We start from the raw sequence: 20,384 nt of genomic DNA on the forward strand, positions 1-20,384 counted from the left end.
ATAAACGCGTGTCGGCTCTCTATCAGGTTTTGGTACTCAGCGCATACACAAGACGCTCCGCATTATAAGGCGTGCTGTCCACTTTGGAGAAAATTTTAGACTTTTAATGGCGCCTTATAGGTGTGAAAATACGGTAATCTAATCTAATACAAACCAAGGACCCCTTGTACACGGTATCAACAGTGACTATATTACACAGAAACCCCCTTGTATCGTGGTCACGGCATGTCACAGATTTTTCTCTAAAACAATGTTATTTATTTTTTTATTTGACATCAGTTTCAAAAAGTATACGGGAGGAACATTTTTAAGACAAACTAAAAAAAAAAAAAAAAAACTTTTTTTTTTTAAATTCCATTAGTCCGTATTTTCTAACCACTTTTTAATCAGAATTTTGGGGTGTTTTATTGTCTCTGTCCATCGCAGATTTTCGCATGATCTTGAATTTAACTCCTGTATGACATGTCGATTTACTCTCTAATTGTTCCATTTTACCTTCAGGGCCGTCTGTCAACTACTCAGGCTGTCAGTTTACGTGGGCCAAGTTCTGTAAGGTACTTCAGCTGGCTCTTTCTCTGTCATGTTTAACTCCCTTTGGGACGCCCATGTTGGAACCTTGTTGCTGACCTGATTACAAATTTTAATTTATTTCCTTGCAGGAGAATATGGCCGGTAAAGGCTTTTCTTTCTGGGTCTGGCTAGACAACATCATCGACCTGGTCAAGAAGTACATCCTTGCGCTGTGGAATGAGGGGTAAGGGGGTGGTGAAATTTTGTAGGTATTTATAGACCCTCTGCTTCCATTTAGACTTTAAAATATGTACTTGTTTGACCTCCAGGTACATCATGGGCTTTATCAGCAAGGAGAGAGAGAGGGCCATTCTTAGCCCCAAACCGCCGGGCACGTTTCTTCTGCGCTTCAGTGAGAGCAGCAAGGAAGGCGGCATCACGTTCACGTGGGTTGAGAAAGATATCAACGGTAAGGCATATCATGCTTATTTTTACGGTAGATATACTGTGCATATGAATGAAAAGTCGAACAGTCGGAGGATGTCGCAATGGGAGATGCGGTCTCAGTATTGGGTTTTGACACCAAGCTACTCTCGACACTGACAGGCAAAACTCAGATTCAGTCGGTGGAGCCATACACCAAGCAGCAACTCAACAACATGTCTTTCGCCGATATCATCATGGGCTACAAAATCATGGATGCCACCAACATCCTGGTTTCCCCCCTCGTGTATCTGTATCCCGAAATTCCCAAGGAGGAAGCCTTCGGGAAGTACTGTCGACCGGAGGCTGCTCCTGAACCCGAGCTGGGAGACTCCACAAGTAGTACGTCTCAGCTTATGCTCACATTTATCGAGTAATTATCATACTTGTTTTTTTTAACTCCATCTTTTCCTTCACCAGTCATTCAGCCGTACTTGAAGACCAAGTTCATCTGCGTTACCCCGTGAGTATGACTTTTAACCTCCTTCTGTGTCCATATTGAGATTTATGCAGAGACACTGAATTTTTACCATGTGTCTCTGTGAAGTCTTTACTGTTATTTGAATTACTAATGTTGAAAACAAATAGGAACCGTCGGAGTCAACGAACACTCTGGAACTCTGACAGGTGTTTCAATTATGGGGCTCTCTTTTCGTGACCAGCGTAAATCCTGTGTGCATATGGAGGGCTCTGCCGCTGTGGATGTGGTCACAACTGACATCAATCTAGGTTAATCAAAGCAGTGGGGACCGGTCTGCCAAATTGACCAACACGCCCAGTGAGCCTGATGCGAAAATCGGCATCTGCAGACATTTTGCATGTGTACGAAAATAGAGCCCCATGCGTGTGTTTGTACGAAAACGAATGGACAAGTGGCTGTTTATATGATGTGTGTGAACAAACTGGCATTCAGATATTTATCTGTAGATATGAATATACGAACACCTTCACACTACGTGTGCAAGAATTGATTGGCAGATGTTGAAGGACGTGTGTGTGTGTGTGTACTGTATGTGCGTGTGTGGGCGCGCGCGTGTGAGTAGACGTACTTGTTTTTAAATTACAGATGAATGTTAACGTTAGATTTGATTTGACAAATCAATCTGATGTGATCGTAGCGGTCCAAAAAAGAATAATTCAGTTATGTACTCTGATTGGCTTTAAGTGCGGTGGTCTTAAAAGCTCAACGTGTTTAAAAAAAAAAGACACTTGGGAAAAAAAGAACTTGAGAAAGTACAATTGGTCAGCAGGGCCAATTGTGAGTAACGATGCCACGCGTTGGTTAGGTGTATGGACGGATGAATTGTCAGGTGGTTTCAGACTGTTGAGTCCTTCAAAAGCAGATTTGCTGTTTGAAAGTCATAATACAAAAAAGACCACACACGCCTGACCTGTCTCCGTAGGTGTCCCTCCGTGTTCATGGACTTTCCGGACAGTGAGCTGCTTGGGAACGGATTCCCGGGGTAGGCGCTTTGGTGGGGCGGGGCATGTAGGGACTGTATATGTGTGTGTGTGTGCGTGTGTTTGTGTGTGCCCATAATCAGCTCACCCATCAACACTATCGCAAAGCAATGCGGTGCTTGATAAGCTTGATAAGCGTTACACATTTCCGCAACTATGTGCTTTTACCAAGGACATTATAGTTAACAAAATGAAATCCCCAAAAGGAAAATTGAAAAAAAACCCCAAACAAGAACTAGAGTTATTTTGAAAATATTCCGTTTCCTTTTTTGTCAAATGAATACATGAGCCTTTTGCATAGCTTTGAAATCTATCTCGGAATTACAACACAGCCGTTAGCCGCAAGAAGCAAGGTCGATCAGCAGTGGTGTCGTGGGGATTTTTTAAGTGGGTGTACGCGATTCTGGGATGTTCTATATATACATGCAGAACATCAATCATAGGCTACAACACCAGTTGAACTAACGTTAAATTTAATGTTTTACTACTCCAAAATAATCACAGGCCAACGTTATTAAGCATAACTCGCATTAGAACAATGATCAACAAACATTTCAATAAAAATTGAATGTGGCGTCGGGAGAAGTGGGTGGACGGCGTACCCCCGCCCGCGTACCACGCCCACTACACCCCTGTCGATCAGTCCCCTGGGAGTTGTGGCACTTTTGACTGTGTGTCACCTAGAAGTGACGCCATTTGGCAGCAGCCAGTAAAAGAGCGACACCAAATGACGTTGCACCTTGGCGACAAGCCGGTCTCGAGGCGATTTGATGTGTTTGTTGTGGCTTCCCAGCTTTTGTCACTGAACCCAGCCTGGGTTAAGTGATGCTACACTATGCTAGGTAACTCGTGCTCTCCTTTTGTGGTTCATATATGAAAAATAAATACTGTCTATAAAAAAAAATAGTACACAATAGAATTGGGTTTAAGTTTATGTACTCTGTCTATCTCTCTATCTGTCTTTCTACCTATTGCGTACCTACCAAGCACCCAATTTGACTATGATTCACATATAAAAGCAAATCTCCTTTAGAAGTTGGCAACATGGCAAACAAGGGATGGAAAGCCAGACCATCCTGCTTCATTCAAGACGTTAACGTTACGATGCACTAGCTATCGAAGCACTATTATGCACTGCACCTGGACTTTTTATACAGTACCTGTATTTTGTTTGCGGGTGGTTGTTTGAAAAAATAAAAGTAATAAGTAATATTTTTGTTGAGTTTTTACAAACTTACATACTTACCGTGATTTTTTTTTTAAATTGCAATAAATATTTGCAATAAATATGAAATAAATCTAAGTTGATTTATAACACAAAACTCAAAACAAAATGAAAAACTAACTACAATGAAAAATCCAAAAGTATTCTTACCCTGGCTGTCACACGGCGACACACATCATGCAATCACGTGGGAGTGGCAAGAGTGGAAAATTAATCTCTATTATCCCTGACTGTTAGGGCTCTGATACGATCAAGTGCTGTTTATGCAGAACCCAGTGAAGTGGGATTTATTCAATCCATTTTTTCGCAAGAGGGCAGAAGCGGGTGTTCAGCATCAGTCCTATGCCCCGGCATTCCCTTATACACAGGTGCCATGCCGCCTCTTTTACGGCACAAATATACGGTATTAGTGGGTCAACATTTATAATCGCTGTGGTACAATATCAATTGATTGGGATGAGTGAGTCTGTAATGTCACTACCTCTTCCTTCGTCGCTCCCTTTCATTGCCATTTTTTATACAGCACTCAGCGAAACATCTCACAATCAGCTAACCCAATTAGCATGTCAGTGTGTTTGTGTGTCCATGGCTGTCTACTGAAGCCAGTGATGTCATTGCTTGTTGTTGTTTTTTTGTTTTTGTCTTTCGCCAGGACAAACTCGGGCAACACCAGCGACCTTTTCTCACTCTCACTGTCTCCGCGCACTCTGGACTCGCTGATGCCCAATGAAGCGGAGGCTAATCCAGGACATCTGGGTGAGTTAGCCAGAAACACACACTCGTACATATACGGTCAGCTGCCACAATGTCAGGGACATCTTATGTCCATGTTTAGGATGAAAAGAAAGGAGGATTTGGACTCGGTTCGATGAACATAATTATTCACTCAATTAAAGACTAGTTTTTTTTTTTTATGTAAATTTCAAATCGTCTTTCCCCATAAAATGAATTGAATGCCATCAACCACCCCCCCAAAAAACTATAACATGTTTTAATTTAAAAAAAAAAGGAACTTGACAGATTTCATGCTTTACAGTAACTACTGGGTTTATCCTTTTCGTGTGCGGCTTGGCCATTAGGGGGCAGTATAATACATACAGACAGGCTACATGTCGACTTCATGGTGAAAAAGCCCATTGCAACTTAGCACTGTAACATTAGTTGTTTTTGCAGAGGATACATAATATATATCTATTGTTTTATGGTGTGTGTGTATTAATGAAGTTCAAATATGACATTTTTCAAAGGTTTTGAACTGCTGACATCGCGACGGTAGTTCTATCAGCGTGTCAATTTTCTTTGTTTGCATTAAGCTAGCAGACGCACATTTAATTCTCTTTCCTATTTAGTGTGACAATAGAGTTGTCGCACCACTTAAGCCCATCGAATTCCCCATAAGAAGTCGCCTCTAAATGAATCTAGAAAGGGCTAAAAAAAAAAAAAAGAACCTGTGCAGTGATTCATCAATATTGTGACCGATAAGATTACGCATTGACATGATATGAACCCCACACTAAAGTGAAGTAAAAACCAAAACAAAACATGAACTAACTCGACTGCTTTTGTTCTTCCACAGAATCCCTGACTCTGGACATGGATGTAGCTTCTCCCATGCATGTGAACCCATCCAACTTGGTTTGAGTTTAGATTGATTGAGTGTTTGCAGAGAAAAGATGGTAACACAAGTTTCCACCTACACTGTTGTTGATTGTGATGCGTCTGTCACCTTCAACAGTCTCCTCACATTGGTGGCATGCAAGTATGATATCAATTTCAAGTGTATGTTTCGAAATGAATGTGTGTGCGTCGCGAGAGATTCATTGTCGTATAAGCTATGGCATTGTTTAAAAAAAAAAAAAAAGAATACTTTTGTGTCTCACTTTTCATCCCTGCCGAATGGAATCATGCAAATGTGGTCGTTGCCATTTTTTTAACATATTCCCCTTCAAGCACTCTAAAACAATATGTACATACCAGTACTTAGATTTATTTTATCAGCACTCTTCTGCTTATCAACATGTTTGCTTTGGATCTGGCCTGATTTATATTTTCTTTCTCCTAAGGTGTGGTGTTAAAAATCTGTGCATCTCTTTCCAAATGACTGTTTGGAGCACAACTGCCATGTTAAACAATTGTTTCCTGTACAAAAACAAATGTTAGTGTTACTACTCATTATATTTAGGCAATAAAAACAAATTCACCCAGCAGTGTCTCATTGTTAAAATAATAAAAATGAATACACACGAAAATGTAAAATCATATTACGTTTCAATGTGGAAGCTTACAGAATAATATGTGCAAAATATATTTCAATAATTACAGCTGACATGAACAAAAAAAAAAAGGCTTGGACAAAAAAAATCTTAAATAAATAGGACAATTTATCAGGGTTTATCTTTTAATTGTCGAAACATGAAATATACTTCAATTTATGTTAACATTGCTATATTTGTTTCTATTTACAAGGTTCAATGTTTCACTATATTATTATTCATCTTATTTTTTTTAAATGTGATTTGTTTGCTGTCATTGTGTTTTATGTTTTAGTGGTTTACACAGATGCTGAGTGCTTAGAAAAGCATATATGAGGAAGACCGGTTATACAATAAATATAGTCTTTCCTTATAGGCAACTTTTCCACTGATTCAGAATCATTTGACATGCACAAAGGTCCAATACATTTGAATACGATGAATGAATGTTTAAATATATGTCTACTTAATTTGCTTAAATTAATGCACTGGTGAAATAAATTCATTGGAACTTAAAAAAGGAACTCAGACATGATTCGAAGAAAAGAGCTCTGCAGGGGCTTGCTTGTGAGGTCTCGGTGTGGGTGCCATTCTTTATTTGGATATTGCACGCACGCAAAGATAAAAATGAAACTTCCTATTTTCACTTTCATTCTGTCAGAGCGACACCCGAGAAGTCTTTCCCTCAATGTCATTTAATTTCTCGTCAGTTCACTGATAAAAAAGCCCCGTGACATCATCTCGAGACACCACCGCCCCTTTTTTAATTCTTTTTTTCGGAATTGCACTTTGAAGTGATTATAACAGAAGAAACGTCCTATTTGCTTTCGTTCATGAAGTCATTTTATTGCAGGTTTTAAATTAACATTTGACACCTTGTTGCAATTTGTTCTTGAGTTTAATGTCATTAATGAAGTCAATTGAATAATTCAATTAAATTGAAAAACAACCTTTAGAGCTATGTTCGAAAACCCGACATGCAACAAAAACATCGGATTAATTGGAAAATAAATAATGACTTAACCAATTAAAAACGAATTAACCTTTCTCCTCTGTGCGTTTGTGAAATGAAATGTAGTTCACTTTTAAGCCCGAGGGGGTCACTGTTGTTCGGGATGACGATCAATCGATCATTAGTTTCCAATGTATTTATTATATTTTATATTATTATATATAGAGAGCAATGTAAAGGTGCTTTATCCGTTTCTGTTGTTGTTGTTTTTTAAATCCTAAAATTTTATGTTTGAAGTAGCTTATATTTAATCAAGTGGAATTATAAGCGGTATATTTTATGGCTTTGCTTCTTTTTTTAATTGTGTACTAATCAGTCCAAGGAATAGTGATTTAAATACATAGCGGATTTCTACCACATTCAAATACAAAAAAATGAATGATTCAAAAAATTATGCTTAAAATGAATACATATAAATTACAACTATTTTGCATGGTTAAAAAGTAGAAACATGTTGTTTCATGCCCTATATATATATTTATATTAAATATTTTTGGTATGTATGTATTTATTAGAAGTAGAAGGTCATAAACACATATAAAAATGTACTTGTAATAAATAAATAAATAAGAAGAAAGGTAGACAACTTTCACATTCAAGTGTCCATGCATACAAATACATTTAATGATCTTTTTTTCTGTATGTATTTTATTATAAGTACAAATATTTAAATGTGTGTACTGTAATATTTTTTAAATTAAACTTTTGAATGAAAAATTATATTCAACAGTAGTTCACAACCTTGTATACAATACATACCAGCAACTGCTTGGTCTGCTGATATTTCATGAAAATTTGATTTTAAAAGTTATCTTTATTTCAAGCGATTATTATTTCCGTCTTAAATCGGTTAGAGCCACTTCAACATGCTTCTCTTGCTATGGACGATTCTACTTTCTGACAGAGCATTTGCAGCCTTGATTCATATTTGTTGCAGTTATGAGGAAAACGAAGCAGAGTTTCTCCAGTGGAGCGAGAAGTGGAAAGGGGGAGACCACTAAAACCAAAACTCCCAAAGGTCTTGCCGGTAGAAGTAGTGCTGCTGTCATATTAAAGCCCTTAAAAACAGTACACTGCATTTAGTGACAGGTGGAACACTCACATGCTATTTCATTAGATTGAGAACGGTACAACAAACCTATGGATCGACCTGTTGTGTGTGAATGCTTGAATGCTGAAAAAAATCTAGAACAAGGTCTGAATGATATGAAATGATGTTGAGTGTGACAGACTCGGATTAAATGGTGTGGAATGGGAATGAATGGGGATTTTTTTGTGGGACAAGGACATTTTTGGTTTGTTGAAAATCGTTACCAGGGTGAATTAAATGTGCAGAATTTTTTGACCTTTAAATGGGAACGATGATTTGAATCGGATTTGTTGAATGTGTCATTGGGAGTGAATGAGGATTTTGGGGGGAATGGGAATTTTAGTGGTGAAATTGTTGAGTTTTGGGTCAGTGGGAATTTTTGGCCAATTGAAAATTGTCCCCATGGTGATTTAAATGTGCTGAATGTTTTGAATTACAAATGGAAAAGGTGATGTTATGTTGAATGTCCGATTGAAAACGAAGAGGCAATAATTGTTTGAAAATGTTGAATTTGGGGAAAACTGACTTTTCGGAAGGAGCAAAATAATAACAAGTCGCGAATTTTAGGAACATTTTATTTTCGTGATGTGTGGTTTGATTTATCGAACGTATAATGGATGCCTTGACCAAATAACTGTTGTAAGGTGCTGTTTTTAGTGCCTCCGAATGCGACTTTGACTTCGACACGTCGTCGTTAAACCTCACCAACAGTGAGTGACACCGGAAGTGGGCGGGGGCAACGAGAAAGCGAGAGAGAGACAGAGAGAGAGACAGAGAGAGAGAGAGAGAGAGAGAGAGAGGGGTCAGTAAACTGTAACAAATTCCACCGACTGACCCTGCTACCCATTGAGAGGTCGAGAGAGAGAGAGAGAAAAAGCTCCCCGTGTCACAGCAGCTTGTGGCCGCACCAGAGCACAGGAGAGCCGCGCGGCAGTCGTCGCCCCACGGAGGTAAGCGTGACATTTACGAGTGTTGTTGAGTCTTTTCTCGGGGGGGTGAGGAGAGGGGAGGGAGTGGGGAAAACGTCCTGCGTGCCACTTGACCCTCAACTATTACGGCACGCAAATACAATGCAACGTTTGGAAACAAACTTGTTCGGCGAGGCGAAGGGTGGCCTCTGTGCAGATGTGTCCGCCGGTCGAGGCTCAACAGGCGGCTGAGGGCATCACTGTTGTTGCCCCCTCCCCTCCCATCCCACCACCGCCACTACCTCCACGCTTACTGGTCTTCGCTGTCACTTGTGGTTTTGCTAATGTTTGGTGCAACAGTAACTGTGTTGGGCAAGGTAGTACCGTCACTGTCATTGAAAAAGTAAATATATTGCATTTTTGTTATCTATAAATTGAAAATAGGTAAACGTACTCACGCCGTACTTAAGTAGAAATATACATACTTGTGTAAAAGATACTCTGGTGAAAGTCGAACTGATTTAACGCACATCGCAAGTAAAAAGTACGGATCGACCCAAAAAAAGTTTTTTTCTCTTCGTTCTCAAAACTTCTCTGCACACAAAATAACGTCCTACTTTAATTCCAACACAAGAATGTGTTCTCATAAGTTTTGTAATGTCATGAACTGACAAGCTAAAGAAAAGTGAAATTACTGACAACTACACTGACAACTGAAAAAAATGCAATTTTATCTGCATTTTTTTAAAGATTAGATGCAGAACAATTTGTCATCGTTTTGGAATGGCACAAGACACATTCTCAACTCAGCTTTAATTATAAGGCACTTTAAAAATGACCACTAGAAAGGGCTATACATCAAGTAAAAATCAGACATATGAAAACAAATACATATACTGTAACATAAAAACAGTATCTTCAAAAAAACGTAAAACAATCTCGAATGTCTTGCTGAGTCGAAAGCCAAACAATAAAAACACGTTTTTATCAGAGTATTTAAGATCGGTACAGAGGTTACTTGCCTAATGTTTCATGAAAGGTCATTCCAAAGAGAGGGAACAGTAGCGGAAAAAGCTTGATCCCCTCTGAGCCTTCGCTTAGTCCTTGATCCCTCCAGTCGTCTAGTCAGCTGACCCAAGGCACCGGGCAGGTACGCAGAGGTGGGGGAGTTCAGACAGGTAAGGTATAGTATATCGGAAGCGATTGAGAGAGACCAGAATTGGAGTTATGTGCTCCATCCTGTGAGCTCCAGTTAGTAGGCGAGCAGCAGTATTTTGGACGCTTGAGGGAGGACTGGTGACTTCACCACAAATCATTCTTGGAGCGGAGACATTATACAATTCTTTTCAATCAATCAGGCTGTAGGTTTGCAAATATCTGTTGCATCATTGCTGTATATGCTCCCAGGATAACGTTACAACTTGAAAGTCCCCTAGGTTAAAAAACATCAATTAATCAAACAAACAAAATGATAACCGTGGTTGTCTCTTGCTCGCCGTATTTACTTATTTTTTTTATGTTGCGTCACGATCCACGGAGGTTGAAAAAAGTAACAATTTTGTAACCAATAGAATGTGCAGATATCTTAAGACAGAGATAATACAAAAATGACCCCACAATATTGCAACTAGGCAATTTTATTAGAAAAAAAAAACCACACAGCTACATTAATGCAACAATTAATAGAGGACTCTTGACAATGTAAATGCCCAAAGCCCAACACATGTGGCATGTCAGCCATACTTTGCCCTCCCCCGGTTTGGATGAAAATGTCCACTTTAAAGGTACATTTTCAAATATTTGCCGAAAGGACGTTGAGTATTTTCTATTGTAAATTTCTTGGTGGCTTGTGCTCTATCATCAAGCGGCTATGCCGCTTCATCGGGGAGAAACTTTTCTCAGCATTGACGTCGTGATTAGCTGGAAGTGGGCCGATCAAAGCTTTGTTTTTCTTTTTTTTTTCTTTCTTTGGTTGGTGTGACCGAGCTATGAGTCAAAGATGTCAGACCCTGTCAAGCACTTCTCGTCAATGACCGGCATAGAAACAGGAAGTCAGCTGAATCTTTCCGATGCCGACATGTAACAATCCAAAACAGACGTGCGGGCTCGTCAAGAGTGAAAGAAAAACGGTAAAACTTGTGAGGGAAAGGATCAGGAAGCATGTGGTGACAACCCCCCCCCCACCCCTTAAACCTCCACCCTCTTTCAGTTGCGCTAATCCACCAGTCATGTGACCACCAGCTTTCAGTCTGGAGCAGCCTGATCCATCTGTCGAATAACGTTGCTGATTGTTGACATCCCGAGCAGGCCTCCCCTTTTGCTGTCTCATGGCCGCCGCCGGCACCAGGCGCACCCGTGCTTAATCGGTTGATTTTCCTTGGCCGGTTCATGAGATGACTAATTTTGGTTTAGTCGCTCCTGTCCACCGTCGACACATGACACAAGGTTTGACTGAGCTGTGTGAAGGAAGTGGCAAAGCTTTGATGGCGACTTCGAGCTTCCTTTTTCAGTCGTTTTTAAGAAGTTTTGTAACGAGAAGCCACGGCCTAAATCGGGCTCAGAATGGATGTGGTCTGGAGTCATTGTTGTTTTTTTTTTTTAAATTCAAGTCAAAAATGTTCTTGACAATATGTTCCAAGTGCCCGCATTGGTCTAAACAAAACAGATTCATATTGCGTTTCTGAAATATGAATTGGACAGAAAACTCGATCAGTTTTTATCCAACTTGGGTGGCGGCCATTTTGCCTTGTACTGCCACTTGCAGTCGACTGAAATTGGCATCACAGTGCGTCAAGGCTCAGCTAAGAATCAATCACGGCTAACCTGTTTTCTGGTTTTGGTCATGTGACATTTGCAAGACGCGAGTGATGTGACTCTTAGTTTACGGCAAGTGGCAGTTCAAAGCAAAATGGCTTGACACTGACGTGAGTCCAGTTGACATCATCGAGTGACCGATGATGTCATTGATATATTTTTTTTACTTCATTTTCCAGTTCCCTCCATCCATTTTCGAATCCGCTTATCCTCACGAGGGTCACGGGCATGCTGGAGCCTATCCCAGTTGTCTTCGGGCAGTAGGCAGGGTACACCCTGAACTGGTTGCCAGCCAATCGCAGGGCACACAGAGACGAAAAACCATTCGCGCTCACAATTACACCCAGGGACAATTTCGAGTGTTCCATTAGCCTGCCGTGCATTTTTTTGAAATGTGGGAGAACCCGGAGAAAACCCACGCAGGCACAGTGAGAACATGCCAACTCCACACGGGAAGGCCGGAGCCGGCAATCGAACCCTTCACCTCTGCGCTGTGGTGTCACCGTGCCGCAGACTTCCAAGTAGTTTTGGGATATTTCTACTTGCGGCGCAGTTATTTGAAGCTCAAGCTAAGCCTCGCTATCTATTTATTTCTTCATTTTTACCTTTTTATCCATCCATCTCCTTTTCATTTTGTATGGCTAACACTGTGCTAGACCTCTTCACTTGAAATTAAATTATGGCTAAGTACCACGTTCCTCACTGAAATCTAATAAAATGTTTGCCTGTGGCATCAGCACACTGTGATGCACTTGTGAGGCTTTCATGACGGAGGTCAACTTTCTCCAAACCATTTTTTTTCCCCTGACTGGGTGATGAATTTCCATTCACTCTACTGTAAAAGTAGCCATGTTTTTCTGTGTTTCCGTTCTGTTTTGTAAGATAGTGTATAGAGTAGGGCTGAATTTTTTTTCCCCTGACTGGGTGACGAATTTCCATTCACTCTGCTGTAAAAGTAGCCATGTTTTTCTGCGTTTCCCTTCTGTTTTGTAAGATAGTGTATAGAGTAGGGCTGAATGATTTAGAAAAAAATAATCAAATTGTGACCCCCCCGCCCTCAATATTGCGATTGCGATTTCTATGCAATTCATTTTTCAAGGACCTTTTTCCAAGTGTTTTTTGCAAGCAATAATTTAACCTGTATTGCAATAAACAATATCATTTCTATTATTCCTACATTTTGGGGGGTCTTTTGCAACCTATATTTTGATATCCATCCATTTTCTGATTCTCTTATCCTCACAATGGTCGCGGGGTGTGCTGGAGCCTATCCCAGCCGTCTTTGGGCAATAGGTGGGGTACACCTTGAACTGTTTGCCAGCCAATTGCAGGGCACACATAGACAAACAACTATTCTCGCTCACAATCACACTTAAGGACAATTTAGAGTGTTCCATTAACCTGCCACGCATGTTTTGGGAATGTGGGAGGAAACTGAAGTACCCGGAGAAAACCCGCACAGGCACGGGGGAGAACATTCAAACTCCACAAAGGAAGGCCACAGCCGAAATCAAACCCTGCACCTCTGCACTGTGAGGCGGACACGCAAATCAGTCCCCCACTGGGCCGCCCTCTATCTATTTACCTTCATTTAAATTTGACAATTTCAGATTCCTTTAAATCAACATGAATCTGACTGACAAAAAAATAAGGTCAAGGTAACACCCGAAAAACACAACATACTTTTTTTTTTTTGAACCACGAAACCGAAAATAGACAGTGTAGCACCACGCAGCATCTTCTTTTCTGTTACGGATCTTTACGTAAAAGAAACTGCAGGCTACACATACTGTGAGTTGGAGCGCACTGTGCAGTGGAAACGCCAGCAGCAAGTTGAGCAGGATGTGCGCTTGCTGAAGCTGTTGTCACTGCGACGGTAAAGCCTATTACGGGCTTATTGCAAACCAGTGGATGGCTCACCCGCCAATATCGCTGCGGCTTGTGTGGAAACAGGCCACGCAGTCATGTCAGCAGACGTAATGCGCCACGGGTTCGAAACCTCGCCGGTGTGCTCCTGCAGGCAGCCAAAACACATTAGTCCACTTGTTTTTGCTCCTAACTAAAGCTGTTTGTTCACTAGATTCAGCTCACGTCCGGCAAAGAAGATAACATCTGTGTAAAATTACTGAAAGAAGCATCTGTTTATCAAAAAAAAAAAAAAAAGGATTGTGGAAGTTATGATGATAATTTCCCCAAAACTAGTTACGTAGTGGGTTAGAACAGAACCGTTCGTATCCATTCCATACACAGTTTAGCGGATTTTAATGAAGACAACCTTGATTGTCATGATTTCAAACAGTTTCTGTGCGTTTTGGTAATATCTGGCATGTTTTTTTGTTGGGTTTTTTTGGGGTTAAAATACACCAAGAATCCAGAATTACAGCATAACAACCCTGAGCAGTATCCAAATTTAATGCGAATGTTTCATTCAAGGGCGGTCCAGTGGTTAGCGCGTCAACCTCAGTGCACAGGTACCGGGTTCAATTCTAGCTCCGGCCTCCCTGTGTGGAGTTTGCATGTTCTCCCCGGGCCTGCGTGGGTTTTCTCCGGGTAGTCCGGTTTCCTCCCACATTCCAAAAACATGCATGGCAGGCTGATTGAACACTCAAAATTGTCCCGAGGTGTGAGTGTGTAAGTCCATAATTGGGTCTTCTACCTGCCACCTTCTGATACGTAAGCCTTCTAACTCGAACTTTCTCACACCATCGGCTTCTTCTAGAGCTGCAGTGTGCCACTCGAGGGCCACAAAAAAGCTGTCATGATAAACTTCACACTCGGAGAATGCACATTTGGTTGTCAACGGCTTGCACTGTGAAAAAAAAAATTGGCAGTGCAAACCCCCTTCGGAGGCCCGCCACTGCCCCTCGCAGGCATGCGGGCCATTTGAATCCATCACATGCCGTCGTAAATAAAACGCTGGGGAGGGGCAGTGGTGGCCGGAGAACATATTTCGTGTGCATGCCTTGTGCCGCGTCACACTGGCTCATGTTGTGAATTTTGCATTATCTCACGCTCTTCCGTCCCGCTCCCTGAAATATAATTCCTATAGAACGGAGAATTTCAACCTACACTGTGGTTTATTTTGCATTGTTGCTCAAACAAAATAAACAGTATATAACAATGACAAGATTATGCCGGGTAGACGGTGACAGTAGGTACCTCGCTAGTTCATTTGAGCATGCCGATGTCTCCCTTATGCCCACACATAAGGACACGTTTGCGCCGCTAAAATATATCCGCTTTCAGACTCCAGTGGCTGGAATACCAGTCGATAATTAGCTCAGTGAGCCAGTCCCAATCAAGCCAACTGGATTTGCAAGTAAAGCAGGAAGTAGAACCGCACGTCGGTTTCTACTCAGTCATCCACATGACACCCGGCTAAAGCATAATACTGTCTGGAGTACGAAATGCGATTGACATTTACTCCAGAATTGATTTGTTAGCAGTGCAAGAAAATCAAACATCACTTGGAAAGGACGGAAATAAATAACCACGTTCTGGAGAGTTCTCGAGCGCCTGCTTGGTGTTGACGAAGACTGCTGAAAAAAAACACCTGGATGGATGAACATTGCCGGTGGTGTTGGGAATGAGCTCCTGATTCCTTACTGTTCCCAACAGCTAGGAAAATATGCCGTGAAAACCTCAAATGAAATCCGGCGATAAGATGTACGCGGAGATTTTGGTCGTCCTCTCATATTGTGTGAAGCAGATGGAGAGTCCCTGAGGTGGCGACAGTGGGGAATATTGGCGCTAAGAGGATGAATGTAATTCTTCTATCCTTGGGGTGTTTTGACAAAAGCATGCCACATACTTTTAAATCCACTTCCCAATTTCACTTCCAAATTTTGTCAAACCTCTTGCCAGATTAGTGTTTGTCAAACCTCAGTTCTTCCTGTTGCGGCAACAGCTGGACATCATGTCATCATCAATGCATACCAGTCATGTTTCTTCCAAGAAGACATGGTCATGACATCGTGTCCCTTGGCAGAGTCTCTTCTGGCCCTCAGGCGGGACCCCCCGCCCCCCTCCTCACCGCGTCCCCTGTTTTTAGATCGGTACCATCTCGAAAAGTGCTGAGTAACCAAAGAGTGTGTTTTGAATACCAGAGCTATGCTTTTCTACGAGCCATACAACAGTTACGGTGTCGTCCAGGGTCAACTTATAAAAATAAACCACCCGAGTTTTAGTCCAAGCAAATTGAAGCGCTCTTAAGTGGTCGAGATGGCTACAGCCTGCCGGTTTTGCGAGCCAAAGATCTCTGTCGGGTAAAGGTGGAGCTGACCTTTTGCTGAAAGCACAGTGCTTGGCAGGGAGACCGCAGCTAGTAGAGTAACAGTCTAGAGGGGACGGGGGGGATGGGTCGTGGTCTACCCTGAGATAATGCATGTGAGAAATTGCAGCTACCGGACCTTTGGCCTGTGATGAGCTCGCAGGATCAACGGGCAGCGCTTCTCCAAAATGGCTGAAACTGTTGTTTACCAAGTTAAGACGCCCGGTGGGAAAAGGAGCGAGATCGGATGTGGAATAAAAAAACGAAGCCACAAAGTTTGGCAACTAGATGAGAACGGACCTCAATCAACACCAAATTTGACACCTCTGGCTTTCGCCGTTCACGATGCATATTATGTGAGAGCGGACTAGGCACCATCTTGCCTACAACCGTATCCAGGAGAAGTAGACAACGACCATGACCACCGGGAGCGGAGTTTAGGGCATTGCAACGAAGCGAGCAGCTACTCAGTGTTACCAACTTGGTGACTGTTTCAGTACCTTTCTATTTTTTTGTGGTATTATTGGAGACTTCCGGAGATTCCGACTCCCGAAAGAACAGGAGATGTTTACCCGCCGCGTCGGGACTGCAAATGGAGTGGCTCTTGCTCAAAAGCACCCCTTGCTAATTTCACCATACCACCCCCCGAAGCAAGCACAAACTGTTTTTAGCCACCAAATGCTTATGCTTAATGGAACTCATTCGTGTGTGTGTGTGTGGGTGTGTGTGTGGTGTCCACAGCAGACGTCGCCAAACAGAAATACCCTCCTCCCCCATCTCGACCAATTTGTCAACATTCAAGTACGGGCCACTGATCAGAAGCAAACGCTGGTTAATACTGTTAACTTCAGAGAAATTTGGCTTTGACATGATTGTTCTTCTGTGCGTGTAGATTGATGCCCGGTGATGAAATATGGAGGATCTTCATCCAGTCTAGCTGTTAAGTCACAGGTGGAGAAACTCGGTGGGGATAGTTATTACGTAACACAAATAGATTTTAAGAAATACGTAGATCAAAGTTTTACAGTGCGTGGTTGTTTGATTTCATATTTGATGGGTGGCCAGGCACGACAGCAAGCCAACTATTTGTACACAAACGTTAAACAAAAAGTCAATTTCCTTTATATTCTTTTGAAAACGTATTTTCTCTACAGCCATGAAAGAGCAAATCCATTGCTCATATGAACCGAGGCAAGAAAACTGGACATGCGACACAGAAAGAATGTCAGCGAATATTGCTAAATCCACGCTAGCGTGATTATTTTCATGACGTCCACTCCAGATTCAATCATTTCACAAACTCAAAAGGCCCAGCTTCGATATTCTATTTGATGCCAGACGCTCATTCTTTCAGACTATGTGGTCACGTGAATGTTGAAACATTACATAACCCCTATTTCCACCAACACACACATGCACACGCAGACCGCCACGCGCTCACTACCTGATACAACATGACGCCGCTCACTCAGCTGGTGTAAAGGTCACAAAAATTGAGCCGGCGCGGCTGGGCGATGACATGAGCCCCCCCCAGCCCCCCAGATGAGGGTTTAACCTGGTGAGAGGGGGTTGAAGTCAAAAATAAATAAATAAATAAGAATAGGCTCCGCTTTGAATTGTTTAACAACGTTAAAGAAGGCTCGCTAACTGGATTACGCGTGAATGCCAAGCGATTGACTCACTGTAAATTAATCTAGGAGCGCATCCTTTTTTTTTTTCTTTTTCTTTTCATGCGACGGAAAACATTGATTTTTGGACGTCTCGCTCCTCTTTATACAGTGGCGAGCCCAAGCGTGTGTGGCGCCCTCGTCACAACAGTCTCTTATCATGTATATGCACGATGTGTGTTACTCGTAGTGGTCTGGGCCTCTTAGATATTCAGTAACACGGTGGCCCGTGGTGACCTAAAACTCCAGGGACCGCTTTGCTTCATAAGCAACTATCCCACTAATGTGTTGGTATCACTCTGCAAATATTGTGTTCTTAGAAGCAAATTGTTTTGTTGCACATGACACATCTGTGGAATCCGTTTCCAGCAGTTTTGAAAACAAGCTTGTGAGTCTTTAAAGATATATCGCCGGATTTTCACGACCAAAAAAGGCGCACGTATAAGTCTTACATTTTCTCCAAAATGGACGGCATGAACAAAATCATGTATACCACAGGTGTCAAATTCAAGGCCCGGGGGCCAGATCCGGCCCGCGGCATCATTTTATGTGGCCCCTCCGAAAGAAAATAATTTGTGTCAACTTGCATGATCCTTGCTACAAAAATGTACCAAAGTGTCAAATTGTCATCTGTAATAAACGACGTTGACATTTTGCAATCATTTTGTTACCCTTACAAGTAATCATGCGATAATGCGAATAAACATGTTTGTGGTTTTCACTGTCATCATGGCCCTCCGAGGGAAGACGTAACTCAAAAGCGGCCCGCGACAAAAATGAATTTGACACCCCTTATGCATACAATAAATTCAAAGCTTGACTCGTAGCGTTGTAGGAACATGCAAAACCCACCCTTTGTCTTCTTAGGAAACGAACTCAACAGATTATTGCCGTTTGAAAAGGGTGATTTATGAGCCAATTAAAAACAGCGGCAATGCAGTATTTATTGGTTTGGCTTCATCCCACGAGACTGTTTACAAGCCTCTGAAAGCTGCGGTTGCATCACGTTCGTTTGACATAATCTACTGCCATAAGCATATCGCTCACTTTGACATCCGCTAGCCAGAGGCTGAGCTCCGCTGTTTGTTTAACACGACTGTACCAAAAAAAAATAAAATAAAAAATTCAAATTCATGAGACACATTTTCTCCCAAAGTAAAAAAGTGATTGTAAATCAATGTGCAGGTAATTATTAATCGTGCTGTCAAATGTGAACAACACATCAGTCTATCTCTAGTACTGAGACTATTTTGATAATCTGCTAGAAATGTTGGCAAAACACTGTCGCTGAAATGCCGTTGGCAGATCTTCTTTTTGACAACTTGTTGTGGCTCACTTCCAGACGTCGTCAGCGAGCGGACCACCAAAATACTCCAATGCCATTTTTCATTTCTGCTTCATCTCCTGTCTTATTTTAACCTCCCAGGGGTGGGTGAGGCTGATAGGTTACCTTCCATGTTCCCAGTCCTGTATGACATATTTGGACACCTTTTGCTCCCCTTTTGACACGGAGGTAAGGGGTGCCTCTCTGGACTGTTTGTTCACTTGTCAGATGACATTTAACACGCTGTTTGGGAAGACAACAAGGCTGGGAAGGTGGCGGGCTGGCATGGTGGTCCCCATTTGGATTGAGCTTCAGGGGAAGTGTTTTCAAAACAAGACAAGGGCTCATTTTGCACCCAAGTTAGAATCCGTTTCAGTTTTGGATAGTTGTATGGCATATGTGATTTATTTATTTTTTTTTTTTAATACATAGTGCTTCTTCAAATCGTTTATAAAACCTCTTTTCAGTTAACTTTTTATCTGCTTCACAGAAGCATTTTTAAAAAAAAATTATGACACACCGGATTGAAAACTGACTTATTATCAAGAATGTCAAATGCAGCAATGTTCTTGAACAATTTACCCTTGCCGAAGCACTCATTCAGCTCGTTTTTAAGGGCGCCACATTGTCGATGTCTTTGTTCTTGTTCAAAAGCAATAATTTCTCTCTCTAATGACAAGCTTGCAATTTCTGCTTCGTCCACCCATTTCAATTATGTCTGCAATCAACAATTACTCGACTGAAAATAGCCAATGTTCCCCATGGATAATTATTGTGATTATGGATTTTCATTGCCCTGACTTTCAGAGCTAGATGGCCAGTATTCAGAGCCGGTATTTAATGAAATACTGAAAAGAAAATCTTTCGCACACAGGTGCAAAAATGTTGCAATTTTTACTGTTGGACAAGAGCGAGCGCACTAGCCATTTGATCTTGAGATGGAATGAAATGCTTTGTTTGACACAGCATTTGTGGTGGGTTTCATTTTACACTTTTGCCACTGTTATGTTTCTGTTTTTGAACACTTTATTAGCTTGGTCATCATCACTTACATTTGTATGATGTTAATATGTTACTATAGATTTTATGAGCGACTAATTTGAGGTCCGACAAGCGTCACTGAATGGGTAAGGTCTGATCTTGGCTGTACAACCAGAGGGTGCACACCACATAGAACGATGCCTTGAGATACAAGTTTAGTTTATATCAAGACCAACCTCGTAACTCAACACCTGTTTATCAAATCAACTTTCTCCATTGAAGTAAATGGTTATGCCATTAATCCATTCCATTCTTGTCCTGTGTGTGTGTGTGTGTGTGTGTGTGTGTGTGTGTGTGTGTGTGTGTGTGTGTGTGTGTGTGCGTGTG

At 41.6% G+C, this 20,384-nt stretch overlaps 2 protein-coding genes across 4 annotated transcripts in view; both read left to right on the forward strand.

Annotated features, from left to right (window-relative positions):
* Positions 1-5,823, forward strand: part of stat3 (signal transducer and activator of transcription 3 (acute-phase response factor)) — a 14,116-nt gene extending 8,293 nt beyond the window's left edge. Inside the window, exons 17-24 of one of the 2 annotated variants that reach the window (XM_019866455.1) lie at positions 502-554; positions 660-754; positions 840-979; positions 1,117-1,335; positions 1,414-1,456; positions 2,397-2,456; positions 4,332-4,435; positions 5,256-5,823. In XM_019866455.1, coding sequence (XP_019722014.1) covers positions 502-554; positions 660-754; positions 840-979; positions 1,117-1,335; positions 1,414-1,456; positions 2,397-2,456; positions 4,332-4,435; positions 5,256-5,320 — 779 coding nt within the window. In that variant the 3' untranslated portion in view covers positions 5,321-5,823. The remainder of the gene's footprint in view (positions 1-501; positions 555-659; positions 755-839; positions 980-1,116; positions 1,336-1,413; positions 1,457-2,396; positions 2,457-4,331; positions 4,436-5,255) is intronic. The other variant, XM_019866456.1, reaches the window with a different exon arrangement.
* Positions 5,824-8,816: 2,993 nt separating this feature from the next.
* The window catches only part of stat5a (signal transducer and activator of transcription 5a), a 34,085-nt gene continuing 22,517 nt past the window's right edge, over positions 8,817-20,384 (forward strand). Inside the window, exon 1 of one of the 2 annotated variants that reach the window (XM_019866458.1) lies at positions 8,817-8,983. The gene's annotated coding sequence lies outside the window, so the exon portion shown is untranslated. The remainder of the gene's footprint in view (positions 8,984-20,384) is intronic. The other variant, XM_019866457.1, reaches the window with a different exon arrangement.

Source organism: Hippocampus comes, unplaced genomic scaffold (genome assembly GCF_001891065.2).
Source record: "Hippocampus comes isolate QL1 unplaced genomic scaffold, H_comes_QL1_v1.1 scaffold99, whole genome shotgun sequence".
Classification (NCBI taxonomy): Eukaryota; Metazoa; Chordata; class Actinopteri; order Syngnathiformes; family Syngnathidae; genus Hippocampus; species Hippocampus comes.